Source organism: Bacillus rossius, chromosome 1 (assembly GCF_032445375.1).
Source record: "Bacillus rossius redtenbacheri isolate Brsri chromosome 1, Brsri_v3, whole genome shotgun sequence".
Lineage (NCBI taxonomy): Eukaryota > Metazoa > Arthropoda > Insecta > Phasmatodea > Bacillidae > Bacillus > Bacillus rossius.
The window spans coordinates 334,101,292-334,122,227 of record NC_086330.1 but is presented as its reverse complement, the minus strand read 5'-3'; the positions used below and the strand labels follow the sequence as shown (position 1 = coordinate 334,122,227).

The following is a 20,936-nucleotide window of genomic DNA, read 5'->3' as shown; positions in this document are numbered from 1 at the left end:
CTCGGTTCGAAACCAGAGAACTGAGGTTCGTCCAGCTCTAGAAAATTGTATACCTAAACTATATTATAAAGGTAATGGAAATAGCACAAACATAAGATAAACTACGCTGCATTTTGTCAATTAGTATAACTACTTGATCATTTCCAACCTTCAATAATATAACATTGCAGAAAAAGTGTAACTTTTTTTAAATGGTGTCTGTTATACAAACATATTTTATTGAAAACATAGGAAGGATTAATTTAACAGAGAATTGGACAGATGCAAACTTACGTGTGTGGTTTTTGAGGTTATTTGTCTCTATTTTATATCAGGTGTATACACTATGCACTTATTTTATAATTTTATAAATACACATGTGATTTTTTTTAATACATAGGCCTATGTAATTTTTTAAAATAAATGTGTGATTTTTTTTAATAACATGTGGTGAAGTTTAGTGTGGGACTGGGATTCGAGATTCGATGACAAACACTGAGGATTCGAACAAGGATTCGGATTCGACCAAAATGTGGATTCGTCCCATCCCTAATTAAAACTATAGGGAAAATGACGGTGCCAGTAAAAAAATACGTTAATTACGCAAATTCGTATATCTCAGGTACGTAAAAATGAGGTTATACTGTAATCACAGAAAACTTATGTTCCGTTACGAAGACACCTAAAGATAGGTTACGCAGTGATTTTATTAGAAAAATTATCAATATACATTTTCGGGAAATATTACTTTCCCGAATAATTTCGGGAAAAATTCATTCCCGAAAAATCGGGATCCTGCCCAGCTCTAATATAAATGTATATATGTGTGTGTGTGTAATACATATACATATATGCACACACACAGACTTTTAAATGTAATGTAAGTGTAACTTTACTTCACTGAAATTACAATTATTAACTTGTAACCCTACTAAATGGTTAAATACTATCCTATTGTACAGATACAAAAGTACTAATTTGTTCATATTTATTAAGCCAGGAAACTTCTGAAGGGGTAATGCTATAATAAAAATGTAGGGAAAATACTAATGATCAAATCCAAATTTTCATGAATCTGAATGTAAGTCTGAAGGGTCTAAAATAAAGTAGTATACAAGGAAAAAAGTTATAAATTTGTTTTCGAACATTTAAACTAGTGATGGGTCGATTCCGATTCCGGAATTGGACGGTCCCACCGATTCCACTATAATCGCGGGATTCAGAATACAATGGTTTTGGAATCTACCATGACCGATTCCTGCATTGTTTTTGTAAGTTTGCAAAATACATCTCCTATGCAACGTAAGAAAATATTAAAATGTATGCAATTATAATTTTTAAACTACATAGTAAAATCTTTTTTACGGAACTGAGATTTACGAATTTCGATGATTAACGTATTCATTTACTTGCACCGCCATTTTCCCTACAGTACAAATGCAGTATCTACTTTCCCGCTTTAAGCTAAAGCATTTTTTGGAAATTACGTTGCAGCAGCACTGCATTCAATAGTAAACCTTCAATAATAATTAGGCAAAACCATCAATGTTTAAAGAAAATAATGTAAATTTTATTTACTAAACGTTAACTATTTGATCATGGCAGATACATTTGCCATTGTATACAACCTGTCATGGTAAACCATACGGCCATGAACCAAATCTTTGATGACGTGAACGTGAAAATTAAGATGTTTCACATCTCTGCACTTTAAACTTTAAAGAATTATAAATAAAATAATTTTTAAAGAGATTTTACCAAAATTCACAGTGGATTACTCCGACCATATTAAAATAAGTTTAAAAGCAACATAACCAAATTGCTGTAAATCAGCATTCTTGTGCGTGTTTAGCGATGCTCGTTTTACATTAGAAATATTTTGGAAAGGCAGTTTGCAAATCTGAATTTCCAAACATTATTGCTGAAACGTTTATAAATTTTTAGTTGTGTTAGTTTAACAGAATTTTTTTCCGTTAAATTTCTGAAATGAATTAAATGTTAACATGCGATTATTTGAAGAGTTTAAATATTTTGTGTAAGAAAATCTCACCATAAAATGTGGAAATTTTGAGATGCTTAAACATGCACAGATCTTTCTTACTCAAGAACAGAAAATTTATTTTCTCTTTACGGTTGTGAAAAACTGCAAGACTGGATGGATTTATTCTTTTCACCAAGTGAGATAATTAAGTTCTAGTTAATATATTAAAAAGTAAGCATCCCTGGCATTTTATTTTAGTGTGGTGCATACAATTTGTTTCCATCATAATGAAATGAGATAATAAAGTTTTATTTTTACATTTCCCTCTTTTTATTTTTTTTTTTCGCACTGGTCCCTTGAAATATGTTGAAACCAGGTTATATTGTCATTTTATTTGGATCATTATTTAGTTGCTCTTGAAAATAAAATTCTTAACCTAACCATAAAAACTTCTTTTTTTTTACAATAAATTAATTGAGTTGATAATGTAAGGTATCTAAAGTTGGTTAAGTTATAACATTATTTACAATTTACATCATAAGTAGAGCCAAGATTATATGGTTTTATGCGAAATCGCGAATTTCATCCCAAACCGCGAAAAATGTGAAATGTTTTCTAATCACAAATAAACACCTCAATATTGATTTAAATCGTTAACTACCGACTATTGGTTGATTGACAAAAATTCCGTATCTGTTTGTAGAAGAAATGGTCGTCATCCAACTGTGTGGTGGTTATTTAATGCGTTAATTATTCATCTTAAAAAATGACAAGATATTACAAAAATTGACGATTTCACGAACAAAAAAAAAATCGTTATCGGAGTTAGGTTAGGGTTTTTAACGCATCTAGCCACTAGAGATCACGCAATATTAACAACTGACGATCGTAAACAAAAATTAACAAGTTAACAAACACAACAACGTGAAAAATCTCATCGCCTTGTTTGCTGTATCCTTTGAAAAATACACGTGAACAAAAACTGCATTCATTAAATAAATACGTATGAAAATAAAATAAAAGCGAACATTGATATTTAATGATCACTTGATATTTAATGAAATTTAACTGTAACACAATTTTGTGTGCTTGTTGAATAAGCAGTTTACAGTGAAGCCTTCATTTTCATTTCACACTTCACAGGCGAGAGAGCCAAAATCGTAACATAATCGAAGTTTTCCGATCGCTAATGAAAAAGCACCATATTGCAAGGATTTATTTATTTTACGATCATTAAATATTTTAAATAACGCTTACCTACCCAACCCTCCCGGAAAATAAATAAAAACATTTATTTCACTGACCAGACATAACCTAACCTTTTACTTCGAGTTGAGTATATGGCTCTTCTCGCCTGTAAAAAGTAGGCTTCCCGCGGTTTATTTTTTCGCTACAACTTCATTAAATACTAGTTTTTGGTACCTCCGGGCTTTGTTTACAAATGACGTGCATAAATGAAAGCTAAATTTCTTAATCATGCCGAAAAATAAAGCTACTGCGGCATCACGTGCTGACGAGTTTAAGAATGAGGGATTATATGTCAGTGACGGAAAAATACTTTTCTGTAAATATTGTAATTGCCGTTTGGAGCATGAACGTAAGGACATGGTAAACAAGCACATAATTAGCGACAAACATGTAAAAGCTAAACGATCCCCATGCACTTTGAAACGACAGCTTTCTATCCCAGAAGCAGGAGCAGGGCCGCAACTAGAGTCTCTGGCACCCGGGATGGATTCATGTGCCCCCCCCCTCTTCCCCGGCTCTTTTTTTGCACATACCACACCAATGAAGCGGGGAGTCCGGGGGCCCTCCCACGGAAAAATGGTGCTATTTAAGCATTTTCCATACCTACATGTAACAGTTTCTGTGCTACTGTACTTTCCATGCATGAACCCATTATGTCCATAAAGTAGTCCGTATAATCACTAGACTTGTTCATAAAATATGTTGAGACGTTATATTGTAAATCAGATTAGACATTCCTGGCATGCAAGTTAAAAAACTTTTTACAGGGTGTCTACCAGATCTAGTAAATGAAATTCCCTGATTTTTCCAGGTTTTCCAGGTCTAAAACTGAACTTTTCCAGGTTTTCTGTAACACAATTATGACATACCACGAAACTGAAAAACTGCATAACAGTACATTGACGGGTTTCAAAGTATTTCAACTCACTTAAATTAGTAAAAAAAAAAACCTTCTTCCAGACGTGGCCAAAGTGACTCAATTGATGGCAAATAAAACATGCTGCTACAAATATTTCACACACTTACTTTTGCAAAAACATAAGTAAAAGGAAGCTCCCATCAATTTCGCAGTGACTCAACTTTTGCGTCTATTGCACTTGTTTCAGAACGAGCCAAATCCAACACTCGAGCCTTCTTCAACTACAATGCCTTGATCTCCTCTTCAACTCTTATTTTTCTGCCTTCTTCTTGTCTGTAGCTTCCTTTCCTTTTTGTTTTGTTTGCAGGGCTTCCTTACGCCTACAACTAGCATTTCTTACATACTGTAACATGAACTTGGTGATATCAACATGCTCTACACCTCCAGAACGTTGAACAAAGTTGTACATCTGTCTTTGTGCGATCAGTATTTCTTCCTGCAAGTTTTCAGGCAGCAGATTAGAATTCACTGAAAATCCTCTTTCCAATCATGCATTTCCATGGGAAAGTACCAACATCATCCTCACAAACTTTAGAAGGACTGTTTTGGCAGCTACTGTATGTGCCTTAAGAATGAGCATCCACAAGTAATCAAGGCGCCAGTCTTCTCGAGAAAAAGACGAGAACAGTGCTTCAGAATCTTGCGAGGAACATACCAACTGATATGATCACTCAATGTTATCAGCTTCTTGTGTCCTTATAGCCACTTGTTTTGAAGACATCATTCTAAACTGTAATTCACACACTGTTTCCTCACACCCGAATTTAAAGCCACAGACGGACATAAGCAGGAAATTCCCTTGGTAAGTTTGTACTTCAGGGGACTTTTGTCTTGAAGTTTTTTTACCATAACCTTTAGACAAGTCCTAACATCATTTTTCAGTAACAGGACAGACTTTATTGGTACTTTCTCTTTCTTGATGGCATGGTGTACTGAATAACCCAACTTGATATTGTTAGCAGTCAATAGATTTTCCTGGTTATCTACATCCAATCGAGATATATTGCATTTCTCCCTAAAGCTCTTCAGTACCTCTGGTTTCAAAAACTTTCCTGCCAAAGCTAATAAAATGACTACCAGTGAATCATAGAGAAAAGGTGCCAAGGGTGCTTCACTTTGGAACATTGTGAGAAACAATTCCAGCTCTGATGCCAAAGAGTAGAAGAATGTCAATTTTACTTCTAGAAGATTATCTTCAAGAGCACTTTTCACTACACTGAAAGACACAGATGAAATAGAAACTTCACTAACAAATTTCTTTAGGTGGGGTAACGTTTTCATGGCACGCTTAGCAACTGCAGTATTCCATCTGATTGCACAAAATTTATTGGAACAAAGCTCTGATCTAGTTATTCTAATGTAATCTGCCCTCCTTGCAGGTACATGCATAAACAAATAGTAACTGTGCCTGAAAAAACTAACAACGCCCAATTGTATAGCAGAAATTCCAGTTTTGAAAGCACCATGGACCGTATAAAGCCCATAGCTACCAATTTCTAGCAACGATGGTGAATCTTCACCACAAGTGTCTGTGATATGTATTTTCAAAGCTAACAAAAATGCCCAGTTTACGTTGAGGGCATCCATAGATACTTAAAATTAAATGCAACTGTCGGTATAATCCGAACGTGGGAAGCACATGCTGCAGTACGTACGTCAGCAGGATAACAGACCAGCTTGAACCAGTTTGTATCATGTGATTTAACGCCACTTCTGAATCCGATGGTAAATAAAAGAAAATGGACGTGGGAACTGTTTGTTATTTTCCATTCAAAAATAAAAAAAATAGGACGCGATACACTTGATGCTACGTCAATGCAAGCAGATCAATAAACAAAAACGTATTGCCAACTACAACCCACCAAACAAAAAATCCCTGATTTTTAACAAAATTCCCTGATTTTTAACAAAATTCCCTGATTTTTCCCTGATTACAATATTCCCTGATTTTTCCAGGTTTTCCAGGTTTTCCAGGGTCAGTAGACACCCTGTTTTTACCAGCTGCCAGTTGTAGTAGGAAGGAATTACAATGCAAGCGATTTTGGCGCCCCCACAGCTTTGCGCCCGGGGCGTATGCCCCGCTTGGTCCCCCCTAGTTGCGGCCCTGAGCAGGAGTGGCGCAAATATGCGCAAAAAAACAAAAGGAAGATTTTGTTCTCGAAACTGTTGAAGCCTTTGTAGCTGCAGGTATTCCTCTTGAGAAACTTGACAACAGCAAGCTGACTGCATGGATGCAGAAGCATGTAAGTGGTGCTGGTGATCTTCCAACAGCGGATTGGATGAGGAAAAAGTACATTCCCCTACTTAGAGAGAAAAAAGAAGTGGAAATCAAGCAGCAGCTCTTGGGGCAAGATGTGGTCATACTCGCAGATGAAACCACTGACAAGAGTAATAATTGTGTTTTCAACATCTTGTTTAAAATTCTGAAACCAGGTGCTGAACAAGATGTTATCTTAGGGGCTTCTTGTGTCCTTGATGCAGCAAATGCTGTTTGTTGTTCTCGGGCAGTGATTGATGTATGCTCCAAATATGAAGTCAAAGAAGAAAACATAATTGCGTATGTTACAGATAGTGCCAGGTACATGACAAAATCTGCTGGCACCCTTGAAGGTGTATTTGGTGACCACATGTACCACATACAATGTTGGGCCCATAAAGTAAACATTGTTGGGCAGATCTGGCAAAACAACTTGGAAGAACTGAACCTCTTCGTTTGTAAGGTAAAGATGGCCTTTCTTAACACCAGAAAGAGGAGGCATGCATACCTTCAATTTATTCTCCAGAAACATGGAGAAAACAAGGCTCTGGTCAAGTTATTCCCCATGCCAGTTGTTACACGTTGGAACACATGGTTTGAATCTGTATCATACCTCGCACTCCATCTGCACGACATTGTGGAATTCTTTGAGCAGCTTAGCGAAGATAACTCTGGTTTTAAATATATCAAGGGACTCCAGAAGGAAGAGTTACAATGTCTTGAGGCCACTCTTACATTTGTGGCTCAAAACTGTAACACCTTTGTAGAGCTAATTAATTTTCTTGAAGGCACAAAGTATCCTACTGCTCATCAGTTGTGCACAAAATTGAGTAAACTGCAAACTACTCTTGATGTCTTGGCTAAGGGAATATTTCCTGAAAATGTTGAAGACATTTTGGCTGAAATGAAAACTGTCAACTCTGCAGCCCTTAAAGAGCAGTTCAAGAACACAGCTAAACTCAGTCTTATAAAACTGATTGATCTGGTGAACACTAATCCATCTCGTCAACTATTTCTGGGAATCAGCGCTCTAATGAATCCTCAAAATGTAGGAAACATTCGTGTGGAGGAAAAAGAATTCCAGAAACATATTGGGAACCTACCTTTCATTTGCAAGGTGCAGAAGACCTCTGTAGCGACAGGCTACATAACACTCCAAAACCTGGTTTCCCAAGAGCTGAAGAAACCGCATGTGAACTACATAGACATGGTGGACATACTATGTAAAATGAAAGCGGATTATTCTGAATTTGCAGCTGCTGCTTTAAAGTTAATATGGATACCTGCAACGAATGTGGACTCAGAAAGATCTTTTTCTAAGTATTCTGTAGTTGTAAGTGACAGAAGAAGATCTCTAAAACCAGAGAATGCTGAACTGCTGACAATGGTGGCTTTTTCCTGAGCTTAATTATATTGCATTTATAGAACAAAAGTTTAACTGTAGTTTCTATTTTAGTTAATTTAGACTCTCTCCTGAACTCAGGAACAGTACTTACCTGCATAAGAATACTGAATATTTTAGTTGTTAATTTGTTATGTACTCTCAACATAGTATTTTTTAATGTGCATATTTTAAGTCTCTAACCACGAATTATTGAAGCATTTGATCAAGGCAGCTCTGCTAGGTGTGAACATGTTATTACATGTGTTTTAATTTTTTATGACAATAAAGACGAAATCCACAATTCTTAATGACGAAAAGTCCTTTTTCATAACACCATAAAATCTTGGCTCTAATCATAAGACATCTTTGATTATTGGCAGTGTATGAACACGTGTTTCGTCTAACTATATGCAGGGTTAAAAGGCCAAATTGTGCTATAAATTCAAGGTAGCGTAAACTTGATGGTAATGAACATACTTTTTAATATTATATAAGCTGTATGTAATGTTAATTTCTGCACAGAAAATGAAACACAATGCAATTACATTTTTAAAATTATAAACAACTTTTTTTTTTCTGAGTATATTACTCTGTTGAACATTGTCAGATAAAAATTAAGGAATCGGAATCTGATTCGAAGAATCGACCCTTTAATTTAAGAATCGAAAATGGAATCGGAATCGGTATATTTTAGGAATCAACCCAACACTAATTTAAACCTTTAAAAGTTTTTCCCATGGACTACATTACTCAAATCAGTAGTTATTTTCATAACTACATTTTTAAAAGTAAAACATTCAGGAAAATGGTAACAGGATAGTTATGTTGAAAATCACAAATAGATTTAGTAAACTTCTGAGTCATCAGATCCGTGTAAAAAAAAATTTATTTACTAAATTTTTTCTTTCTTTATTCTTTCCTTGAATTTAATTTCTGTTGAATACTAGATTGAAAATTGACCAGCCCATTCCTAAAAATAGAAGTATTACAGATTGTTAACTAATGATAGTTTAAATCCGCATTTTCTCAAAACTGAAGTTTGCGTTGATTCTTAAGAGTCTAGAATAAAATAATGCATGCAAAAAAAACTGGAATTTAAACTTTGAAAAAACATTCAATTTATTTTTATTTTTTTAATAAAAGTGCATATAGACTTGTCTGATGACAAAAATGTTCTCTGAAGTGCTAAACAAATATTCCCAGAGCATTGTAGCTGTAGCCAGATGCAACCTTTATTTTTGATATTTTCTGCAGAGATAAATGTATTACTTTTCAAATACATTGTCCTGGTGCTCGTATTTCTGAATTTACCTTCCTCAGATCTTTTTAGTGGTATTTGAGGATTTGAGGGGTCGTGCCGCTAGCCAGCGTGGTAGGTTGTGAGCCAGTGCTGCAGCAGGTGGTGAGCTATCGCGCCCCTGGGAGGCACCCACATATGGCCGGGCTCCCCCGACTGCACGCCACGTTGGCCAGCCACCCTCGTGAGTGCGTTGCGAACCTCCCGGGGCGTGCACCACGCCGCTGCCTCCAGCTCCGTCTCGTCCAGCGAGAACTGCCGACACAACCGCAGACAACAGTGCAGCTGTGCCGGAAACCCTATCATCAGAAGCAGCAGTATCTGCGCTTCTGCTGATGTTTGGTACAAACATGCATTTTTGGCCAATATAACCCCAAAATCAAGTGGCTGCCACAACATAATATAGTAAATCTATGTTGAGGGGTTTTTCAAGGTATTACAAGGTGGCCACCTGACCGGGAAACCTCGAATTAACCAGAATTTTTTTTTTTATGCCAGTAAACCCATGAATTTTTTTAAATCCATCGGGATTTGTTTGACTAGCAATTTGAAAAGAGCTCAGTTGAAACATGCTTGTCGTGCCTACGACCTATTGTGCAAACTTTTTTTTTTTTTTTTAAAGAGGGTTTTACTGTAGTACAGGAATGCACAATTCAATAAAAATAAAAATTAACTACACCTTTTTTGGGAATATAAATACTGTGTTCAACTGTATGGGTCACACACACCAAACAAGATGTTTTAGCTGCTAAGTGCCAAGGTGATGGTGTAGGACATGCGGCTTGAAGGAAAGACAGTCAGTTGTAACGGCATCACACTGCCTCTCTCTACTTGTGCTGCCCCACTGCAACTTGTCTGCACTCTTTGTGGCCAAAACATGACCGACCCGATCTGGAAATGCATCTTAGGTTTGATTTTACTCCCAGCCTTGTTTTGTTTCTTCACTGGTGTAAGAGTTGGTAGCAAATGGACCCAGGTCAGAGAGAGTTGGTAACTCATGTGTAAGTGAAGATAATGACTTGATGCTTTTTTTTTTAATTTAAAAATTAAACTGACAATTTGATAAGTGTAATTGCAAAAAACATTGACGGACTAACGTCAAGGCTCATTATCAATGATAGCAAAATTTCCCCACATTTTATTAGTAAATTGAAGGAAAAACTTTCCTAAGTACCTATTTGTGCAGGAAATTATGTAGCCATTTTTTTATGACTTTAAAGGCCACCTTTCTAAGCAGAAAGAGTCAATAACATCAAGAAACGTAATGTCATGGCCACCTAAATAATAATTATTTTTGTTCAGAGTAACATTTGGGGTAAAAGTGGCACCTTTGAGTATGTGAAAATTTAACTGATGCATGCAGGCCCTGGCAATGTTAAACTTGCTGTTTTGCCAAGGAACATTGAATGACAATAAACAATTTAAAGCAGGACTTCCAAGAATCTTCACTGGAAGACAAACAAGCTATACATGTGTTCAGCACGCTGCTCAGTCTCGCGTGCTTTGTTGGGTTCTGGGATGTTTCGACAATTCAGATTTTTGATGCAGAAATATTTTGAAAACTGAGACTAAAGTAGCTGACTCAGCTGTGGGAGAACCGACAAATAACTAGCTAGTGACCATGATGGAATTAGTTGCACAATTTATTTATGTTTACAGGCATGACTTTTATTTACTGTAAAGCTGATACATAACATGTTACAATTGTCTGGCAACAAAAATTTTTGTCAACCACATTTGCAGTGCAGCTATACTAAAATACAGTAATTTTCCTTTTTTTTTAAAAAAAAAAAAAAAACATGAATATGCAATGACAAACAGATCAGGTGGCGCCTTAAATTTCTTGGGTGGTTTTACATCTGACCAACAATCCTTTTGTAGAAACATTCAATTTAAAACCTTTTAAAAATTTCTCAGTTAAAGTTTTAAGGCTTCAACAATTCTGCAGGTGGTCTATAAAATACGTACTATATTTCTGAGTATTGCAAGAGGATAAGGATGGAAGCTGTCCGCCCATTCTAACACAGGATAATCGGTTCACCTTAGGAATTAGTGTGAGCCAAGAAGATTCACTTCATGATATACGGAGTTTTCACAGAAACACTCAATGCTGGCATTGATAATAAAGTACGTTAAATTTAAAAAAAAAAACTTTTTTCAGAAAAAAAATTGTAATTACTCCTACTTCCTTTTTCCTTCTCAACTTAGTTTATTCGTTTAACCAGTTTTGATATTTATCACAATTTTTGAAGCTTGTAAGTAGGGGCATGTATTTTTCTTGGAAAGATTTTGAGACTGGCTGTGTGTTAAAACATTGTAGCACTTATTTTGCGGACGGCCGTCAATTACAACAAATAAACTGTTGGTGCAGATATACCTGACTGAAGTCTTATGAGCGCTCAGATTGTTTCGCAAAAAATCATGCCCCTACTGATGATAGATGAAAAATTACCCATCAAGACTCCAGAGGAATTCAAAGGCCTATTACAGTTACGTATATTAACTAGCAACAGTCTTCATTGTTTTCGTCAAAGCCAACCCAACCCTCAAGAAAATTTCTGAATTTCCAGTAGCTCTGCTGCCAACATACAAATTTTAAAAAAATAATTTCTTAACACTTAGCTACATAACCAGAAATATCAATGTGATGGTATAACCTATTTCAGACTGTAACACAGTGTTAAGCAAACACTAGAATAAACACCATGTACATACAACTGGCCCTTGATTATTTTCACAGTATTTCCAATATAAATTTAACGAGTTGCACATCTGTACCCGAAGGTATAAAGATAGTATTGTCGGCTTATAATGAATACCAATAACAACTTCTTTAAGTTTTGCAAAGCAGTTCCTATTACCTGAAAATAAAGTTGAAGTGAAGTGAAAAGTTTCTCTCTTGAAAATTTTAAACTTTGTGATGTGGTATCAATTACTTATAAAGTAAAACGCTTGCTTACCTCTGTCTCTGTAACCACGGCGATGCAGCCAATCATCAACCGGCTTGCCGGCAGTGCCCAATGTTGTGATCCCACGTACTCTATCTCCTTTGCTTCCAGACCCACTTCCTCTGCCACTTCCCGTCTCACGTTTTCTTCAACACTCTCGCCTACAGTATTTATAACACAAGTGCCACGACATCATAATTTGAAGTGCTACTTTGTACTGTGTGACCCTAAGTGAGCCTGCTGGCGGACTCACCGACCTCCACGAAGCCAGCGATGCAGGTGAACATGCCCGGCGGGTGGGCGTGCTGGCGGACCAGCAGCGCCCTGGAGCGGTCCTCGCTGGTGACCAGCGCGATGCCCACGGGCGACAGTGACGGGTAGCGCACCGCCCCACAGCCGCTGCACCGCTTGTGGCCGCCCGCCCCGGCCGTCGCCAGCGCGCCCCCGCATGCCTCGCAGAACCGGGCGGCGACCCCCCACGACAGCAGCGACCAGCCCTGGGCACCCACCGCCCCACTCTTGGACTGCAGTGTGCCTTCGCTTTCTAGCACTGTTGCCACATGTCATTACGTAGTAGGTATTTGGAATTATGGGTACTGGATGGATATTATTAATTATTTTTATATTAGTGATGGCCCGATATCCAAAAACCCGATACCGATACCGATTCCGATATTTCCAAATTTACCAATCCGATAACCGATACCCGATATTCCGATAATAGGCCTATCTCATTTCTAACACTGATTCTATAAAATTGTGGTTCTGAAGTATTGTTAGAGACAATAATGAAAAATGTTAAATATTAATAAAACATACATATGTGAATGTATATTATTTTTATTAAATGTAAAATATAGTAAATTCACATTAAATGAAAGCTAATAATGAATTTATCATAATGGCCTACAAATAAGCTCTCTAAATTCAAGGTCTTAAAAATTTAAATTGTTTTTCAAGGCCAGATAAAGCAATATTCTGGTGTAGGTATTACCTACAGTATGCAAAAAACATATTGTAACTACAAGGAAACAAATTTCAGATTTTTGTGGAGAAATGTTGAGAAATATTGTAGCTGTCCGGTATTAGTCTCTAGTGTATTTGCTTATAATGTATGAATTACAAGCCACTGCATGTACTGAGTCCAGTGCCTCAACTGTAATCTACGAAAAATACCGTCCGAAAAACGGGAAGCCCACAACTCACGTAGTTTCGGTTCCCTGCAAGAATTTCCGAAGATTTCCGAAGTTTATTAACGCCACTTCAGCCGCTAAATCAGAAGTTCAAGCATGTTGTGACTGACCTAACCTAACCTAACACTTCGATTTTTTTTTAATTTCAATTTTTGAGAGAAATCCGAAGTTGCACGAACGTGGTAGGGAACCTAAACTACATGAGTTGTAGGCTACCGCCGAAAAACATCAAACTTTTGTACCCTTTGTAAAATTTCATCACGGTAAACGACACGCTAGAAAGGAAGGTCTTCAAGTAGTAAATTTTGTGACCATTGTTCAAGTGTATCACTCCATTAATTGGTGCGAAAACACGTTAAAAATACGTGAAAAGTAATTTCAATACAACTTTGAAACATACTGCAGAGTTTATAAAACCACACATTTTTATTTATGTTGTTTTCAATGCACTCAATATAGCCAATATAATACCTTTGCTGCAACTTGCCCTACGTAAACACGTTTCATATTTTAGCTTTTGTAAAAATTTACGTAATGTTTTTATATAGAACAGCAGTTGGCGACCATGAAACGACACGGAAAGAAAATGTTTGTTATATCAAGCAGCAACTTTATTCTTCTTCATGTTTACTTACGGCTACACCACTTATTAAATTAAATATCGTAATTATTTTCGTTTATGTTTTCAATTTATGTACACATAGTGAACTTCGAAAATTCATCAAGCGAAAACATTTTGCGAATATCTGAAACGAATAAATATGCACTAATGACTGGGATTTGTGTACACATGGAAGAATTGTACCGTCAGGATGCATTGCAGTATCAGAAAGAAGAAATAGGCTTGAAATCTTGAAATTGTTTCTGTGGAAAATATGCTTGAAATTACTAGGTAATATGGTGACGTGAAGATAGATAAATTACGCCCGCGGAAAATAAGCTTGGAATTACGGTTAAGGTTATGTGAGAAGTATTATTGGCGAGAGCAAACATCGGTTAACAAAATATCGCAAGTATTTACCGATGTCCGATATTGAAAAATGTGCCGATATTACCGATCTCCGATATCGGATATCGAATATCGGGCCATCACTATTTTATATAGTGAACATTACAATTTTTGCAGGAATCTCATCACTGGATGTGTGTAAATTGTGTCTTCTTTTAATTTAATTCGAGGCTATTTATTACAGATTTATAAACATTATAGTATAAAACAATAATTTCTAAATTGATACTTAAATGCTTCTCGTGCACTAAAAATTACAAAGAATCACATCGTCTGGAATTCTCCTTAACATATTAGATACCTATCTAGCAACAGCATGCTCCGTGAGTTGTGTACTGCAATCTAAACGTGAGATGGTCTATAGTATAAAACATTAATTTCTAAATTGATACTTGAATGCTTCTCGTGTACCAAAAATTACAAAGAATCACATCTGGAATTCTCCTTCACATATTAGATATCTAGCAACAGCATGCTCCGTGAGTTGTGTACTGCAATCTAAACATGAGATGGTCTAGTGTCGAGCCGAACCAACCCATATCAATAATTTTTTATTTAACTGATTATCGAGAGAAGAACGAGTTCACACTGACCATCGGACATTCCTGTGGCGAGCGTCAATGGTTCAATGTCAACACCCAGACATGACCCCAATTTATGAGTATGGCCGTGTATATTTTTCTGAAAGATTTTAAAACCAGTTGTGTGTTAAAAATTTGTAGCTTAGTTAAGCTTCATGGTTGGCTGGGTTCACTTCAGGTACATATCTACTGTCAGCACACCAATTGTTGCCATCCAGTGCGGAAGCAAACACGACCCGAATGGCCTGGCCAAATAGGGCAATGGTTTCTCATGCAGACAGCCGCCAACTTGCAAGGAAACAATACCACCAAGTACGAGCCATGTGCTGTGAACCGCTTCCTACTCGCAAAAGGAATAACACCTACCGAAATTTTTTCGCGAATCCAAACGGTTTATGGGGAAGGTGTTATGAACAGAACGAGTGTGTTTAAGTGGCGTAGGGAGTACAGTGAAAGCAGAAAATATGTTCATGATAAACAGAGGAATGGAAGACCCATTTTTACTGATGAGTTGGTGAAAAAAATCAAGGAAACTGTTCATAAAGACTGCCAATTGACAGTGGATAAAATTTCTGCCATGTTTCTACAACTCTCCAGAACTCTCTTATACGAGACACTCACAGAAAAGCTGGGATACTGGAAACTGTGCCCAAGATGGGTCCCAAAACAGCTGACACATCAGTACAAGAAAAATAATGTTAATAGTGCTTGCGAGTTTCTTGAGCAATTTGAATTGAAAGGTGAGGATTTGTTGAGCTCTAGTGTGACTGGAGATGAAACTTGGGTGGCTCATTACTTGCATGAGACAAAAAGACAGCCATCAATGTGCCGTCACACCTATTCCCCATCTGCCAAAAATTAAAAACACAATTTCTGGCAAAAACAAAATCATAGCCTCAGTGTTTTAGGACCGAAAAGGCTTCATTTTGGTTGAATTTCTATCTCAGGGGAAGACCATCAAAGCACAACAATATTGTGAGACCCTAAAAAAACTCAAAAGGAGCATTTGAAACAAAAGAAGGGAAATGCTGACGAGAGGAGTGTGCTTGTTGCACGACAACACCCGTCCTCACACAGGCTTAGTTGCCAAGGTGCTCTTGGACTCATTAGGTTGGGATGTTTTGAACCACTTCCTATATTCCCCTGACTTGGCGCCTTCAGATTATCATCTTTTCTCCTCCCTGAAGGACCACATTGGTGGAATTAAATTTTCCACCAACGAGCAGGTGCAGAAAGAAGTTTTGAAGTGGGAGAAGGAGCTGGCAGGACAGTTCTTCGAGGAGGGCTTAAAGAAGCTTGTGCCACGGCTCACCACATTCATTGAATGAGATGATTATGTGCAAAAATAGTCAACAAGTATATCAACGATATTATTTTTCTAAAAAAAAATATATATATAAAAATCTAGTACATTTATTTTCTGAACATGCCTCGTACATGGCAATAAAAACTTTGAAAATATTTTCTAGTACAAAGTCATTAATTGAAATAGGTTTTGACCAGCACATTAAGTTACAAGATAGTAAAATTTAATTTTTCTTTTCCCATTAATGTCCATAGTTTTTAACAGAACACTAGACAAACAAAAGTAAATGAAAAGCACCGATGCAGGACCTGCTAGGTGTGGGTCCTGGGCTGTTCCCCGGATCTGTCCCTGGCGAAGTGGCACAGTAGTAAGGCACTGGACTCCATTCCAGAACACCGGGTTCAAGTCCCAGTCCAGCAATACTCATTTTGACATGATGTCTAATAAATCTATGAACACCGGCTGCACGCACGAAAAAGTGTCCCGTTACGCACATTGTCCCATTATGCTGTGTCCTGTTACGCTCATTGTACACTTGCGCCGCATCTATCTCTCTTCCACTCAATTGGCACAACCATCGATTTGACTTTTTCGAGGCACATTAAACTTGAAACACTCCCATTCATTACCTACTTTTCCTATCATCGTCCTATCCTTAACAGAATAACACAGATTAGAAGTTAAATAGCAAACATGTATAAAATGTATAGTTAAAATAATCTCTTCATTAAAGTAATAAACATATTTGAATTAATGAGTTCAAATAAAAGTAAATTTATCAATTAAATTGTAGATTTCATTTCACTCCTTCTTTGTATCCATACAAAATAGTGATAAAATTCAATAAAAATGATTAAATTTTATTCATAAAAGTATGCAATCATTTCATCAATGTTTTGTTATGACGTCACGTTAAACTATCGTCCGTAAACCGACTTTACAGACAGCCAATTTTTTTATCAGAAATAAATTGGAATTTTTGTTTTTCCATGGTTTTCACAAATCTAGGCAAATACTGAAACGGTGCCTTACAATGGCCAATTGCTTCCCAAGTTTCCCTGTGCTGTGTCATTATGTGTCACCATCTGTAATGACCTCGTACGAGACATTAGGCCCCCACCTTCCTGGAGACACATGGTGTGCAGAGCTTCAGGAAAAAACCAAGCGATTTGAAAACAGCTCCAGATATCCAAGTGGTGTCTGTTCACAACAAGTATCAAATGGCTAAAACTAGTGTTTTCAGATTAATTTTTAGGCATGAAAAACCTTGTACAGTTTCTTGAAATCAAGGGACTTGTATTACACCTTTATCTTCGTTTCTCCGCCACATAATATTATGGAAATTCACAGTCAGCCTCTGCACAACGAGAAGACTGCACGCCATTTCAGAGCCTTCTTGCACTTAGAGCAATACCATGTTAGAAACACCACCACTTATCCCACCACCTCACCAACAAAAATACACCCCTGGTTAGGCAAGCCCCAAATAAACCCATAATAAAAATTAATGCTAGTTGAGGTCAGAAACCTGTGACACTAGAGCAGAATCAGCAGAAGACAGAAGGAAAAGCGACGTGCGTAGGCTGACAAACTCTCCTCCAAAGCTGCGCTGCACGGCTTGTCTCGTTTCCACGGGAACTCGCACGGCAAAGTGCACGTTGCCCTCTCCTGACACGCTCAGCAGCACCGACTGTTTTGTGACGTCTGCCACGTGTTCTCCCGCACCTGCAACATGGCATTTGTACAGTTGCGTACACATAACTGGTGTCATTCTTTCATGTTCGCTACTGGCAAAGCAGTGCTCCTGTTTTTTTTTACGAGCATACTTCATTTAGTAAATCATCCTAAATATTAATAGCTTACATAGAACATTCTTATCAATAAATTAGAGGTCAAAGCAGATTACTATTATTACATACTAATATTACAGATTAATATTCCATTTAACAAAAATCTGAGATATCTATTGTAGTATTTCCTGTGGAAACTTAATCACATTTTACTAGCTTAAAAAGTTTTATTAGTTTAGTAAGTACATACACTCAATGTACTCTTATAACCAAGTTTTTCATAGTGCTTTGTGTACTTATTGCCACAGGGCAAGAGTCATTAAAGTGATAATTATAGATAAAATTCAATAGAGCAAGGAAAACAATTGTGTGATGTTTTAAAGCATAAAAACGTGACTACAGAACCTCAAAACCTGACACAACGGTCGCAAAATGCCTCGACTACAAGAAATGGTTCGCAAGGCTAGTAAAAATGAATACAACAATTAGGAAATGAATATCTTAATCAATTTTATCTCTGATTAAATGTGTTTGATGCATAGCCTAATTATTTTTATATGAATAAATATGGAATACTGCAACACTTTTCTGTTGGTGAACATGAAGCAAGAAACAGTCAAACGTAGAAGAAGGAGCACAACCAAGAGCAAGTTACGAGAAGGGTGAATGAAGAAGCAGAACACAGGCAAGCCACAAATGCTGTGTTCTCATAGCTTAAGTACAGCTTTAGCTCAGCTTTATGCTGGGAGCTAATAAAATGGGAAATGTAAAAAAGCATTTGCCCATTCGGCTACATCTCCATCTCCACACAAAGATTGCATGTAATTCAAAGTCCACAGTGAACATAGAGTTTGAATGTCACCTGCCAAATATTTTAATATTTCATCCAAACGTGCATACTAGTACTTATACTCTGCAAGTATGATATATGCACATTAAATAGCTAAGGAGAATGATTCAAAAATTGCATGTTCATGTCATTCAGTGTAAGAACCCTACATAGTTCTAACACTGCTAGCCAAGTTATCCAAAAAATTTCTCTCCACCAGTGTCGAGATATGGAGCTGTAATACAGTCTGAATAATTTTTAGCCTCACAGGGAACTTAAGTTTAGCAAATCAACAGACAAAGGTTACTACAAAAAGTTGTTCTTTCTGAAACATACAGAAGTAGACAATTATGATATGGTTTTATCGCCATCTATCACTAAATTACCAAACATTCTCATTGTATGCCCTGTAAAACCTGCAGACCAATAAATAATAAAACTTTTTTTTTTGCATTATTATGTTTGTAGAATTTGTGTTAACACAAATACAGTGTATAAGAACAGCAGGTGACGTGTAGTGAGCTAACTGTACGAATATGCACCAAAATGGATAAAAAACTCAACTAAGATTATCTCTCTCAATTACAAATTGTCTGGCACTAAGGCCGGGTTTATAGAAAACGCAAGAACGCAGGATGCGACAACCGCAAGAAATTCACAGTCGTTTATAAAAAACGCAAGGACGCCGGCCATTGCCAACGTCAAAAAATAAAATTTCAGGAATAAGTCATGATTATTTTTAAAATCTTTGTTTTACTTATCGTACAGGCAGGGAAAATTTTGGATAAGCTGAACAAGAAATTCATCAGCTTCCTCCATTGCGCTGTATTCACTAGAAGAATGCCAGCCCAAAACATAAATAAAGAAACACAAGTGTAACGATTACAATCGCAGAGCCTTCTATATGCATTACATGATAGTTTCAGTTTCCACATACTAAAGCAACCAGTATAGAAGGCCGAAACGCAAGAAGTAGATGTTGAACAACTTCTGCGTTGCGTTCTTGCGTTATTGCGTGTCGGGTTTTTTATAAACGTGCTGGTAGAAGATTTAAGGTTGTACTTTTAGCATACTTGTGTTTCTTGCGTTTCTGCGTTCTTGCGTTTTCTATAAACCTGGCCTAACACCATAATCAAGTTCTCTAAGTTGTGTTTTACAATGCAATTTAATTTGCGCTCTAGAAGTTGGAAAAACAGCGGCAAAGGTTTGCAAATTAAAAACTGGAAAAAGACACTTTATGCATGATTGATAATTGAAAAAACATTAGCAACGCCCAGATATACAATAGTTAAAAATTGATTTATAATTATTCAGAAAAGCCTCACAACTCTACATTAACCTCTGTCATGAAGTACACATAACAAACACAAGAGAATACCATTTGTGTACACTTATTCTTATATTCCACTTGTAACTTAAATTTTACACAATAAAGTGACTCCTTTTCATTTTAATTATATATGTACCTTCAAATGAACCCCAAAGTATTAGGTACAGTGGATCATTTTTTGACAAGAGAACAGATTGTTCGCTAAAAACCATATATTTTCCCTTTTCGAAATTTTTTTCACAAACGCCACTTTTTAGTAACTGCAATTTCTTGATGTTGTTCACTAATTTGTTTTTGCTTTCACGATTTCGGGTACTGAACTTTCTCTGACAACAAAAGTATTTAGTCAGTTTCATTAAATTACGATTGCCTACGCCAGCAAAACTACCCATTTTTCTCAAATAAACTATAAATAAAATCCTCAGCCCTATTTCCTGTTCATTTAAAAACACATTAGGGCTAGCCAACGGGGCTAGCTTTTCATAATTTTAACAAATGAGTATGCATATTGGAATTTGAACCAAAACCATGTATCATTGTTTACAGCAGCTGATCGAGTTCTGTCTGTTCTGCGAAGTTACATTAGCAGAAGACAAAAATATTGTCTCTATATATGCGTATTGTTCTATGACTAAAAGATGGCTTCCGAAAAGCACTGTACGATTATGAAGTTAGGAATTGTCAAGTGGTGGCGTGTTCTGACCACACTAGTTGTGACAGGTAACGCACGCCACTGCCATATTGTTCCGCCAAAAACATTTGACGGCGCCGAGTGGTGTGCTACGTGATATTTCGCGCGAGAGAAAACGATTTCTGCAAAATATTAAGTGTGGAGTATGTAAAAAAGTAGTTAAAAATGGGATATGTGATGGTTGTGATTTATGG

The 20,936-nt window shown here is 36.7% G+C and overlaps 1 protein-coding gene across 1 annotated transcript; it reads right to left on the bottom strand.

The window, feature by feature from the left end:
* Positions 1-2,287: 2,287 nt before the first annotated feature.
* On the bottom strand, positions 2,288-20,613 carry LOC134528066 (NAD(P)H pyrophosphatase NUDT13, mitochondrial-like). The gene is made up of 5 exons (XM_063361284.1): positions 20,188-20,613; positions 17,631-17,827; positions 12,267-12,510; positions 12,026-12,174; positions 2,288-9,320 (listed from the first exon to the last, which is right to left on the bottom strand). The coding sequence occupies exons 1-5, from the start codon at positions 20,441-20,443 to the stop codon at positions 9,129-9,131; spliced, it is 1,038 nt and encodes a 345-aa protein (XP_063217354.1). The 5' UTR covers positions 20,444-20,613; the 3' UTR covers positions 2,288-9,128.
* Positions 20,614-20,936: the final 323 nt, after the last annotated feature.

Bases quoted from the DNA above. Each gene is read 5' to 3' on its own strand.
- LOC134528066 (XM_063361284.1), bottom strand. From the start codon at position 20,443: ATGGGTAGTTTTGCTGGCGTAGGCAATCGTAATTTAATGAAACTGACT. The intron at 17,828-20,187 runs GTACATATATAA...GCCATGTTGCAG, and splicing joins ACTTTGGGGTTCATTTGAAG to GTGCGGGAGAACACGTGGCA. The intron at 12,511-17,630 runs GTTTCTGACCTC...GTGGGTGCCCAG, and splicing joins ATTCTGCTCTAGTGTCACAG to GGCTGGTCGCTGCTGTCGTG.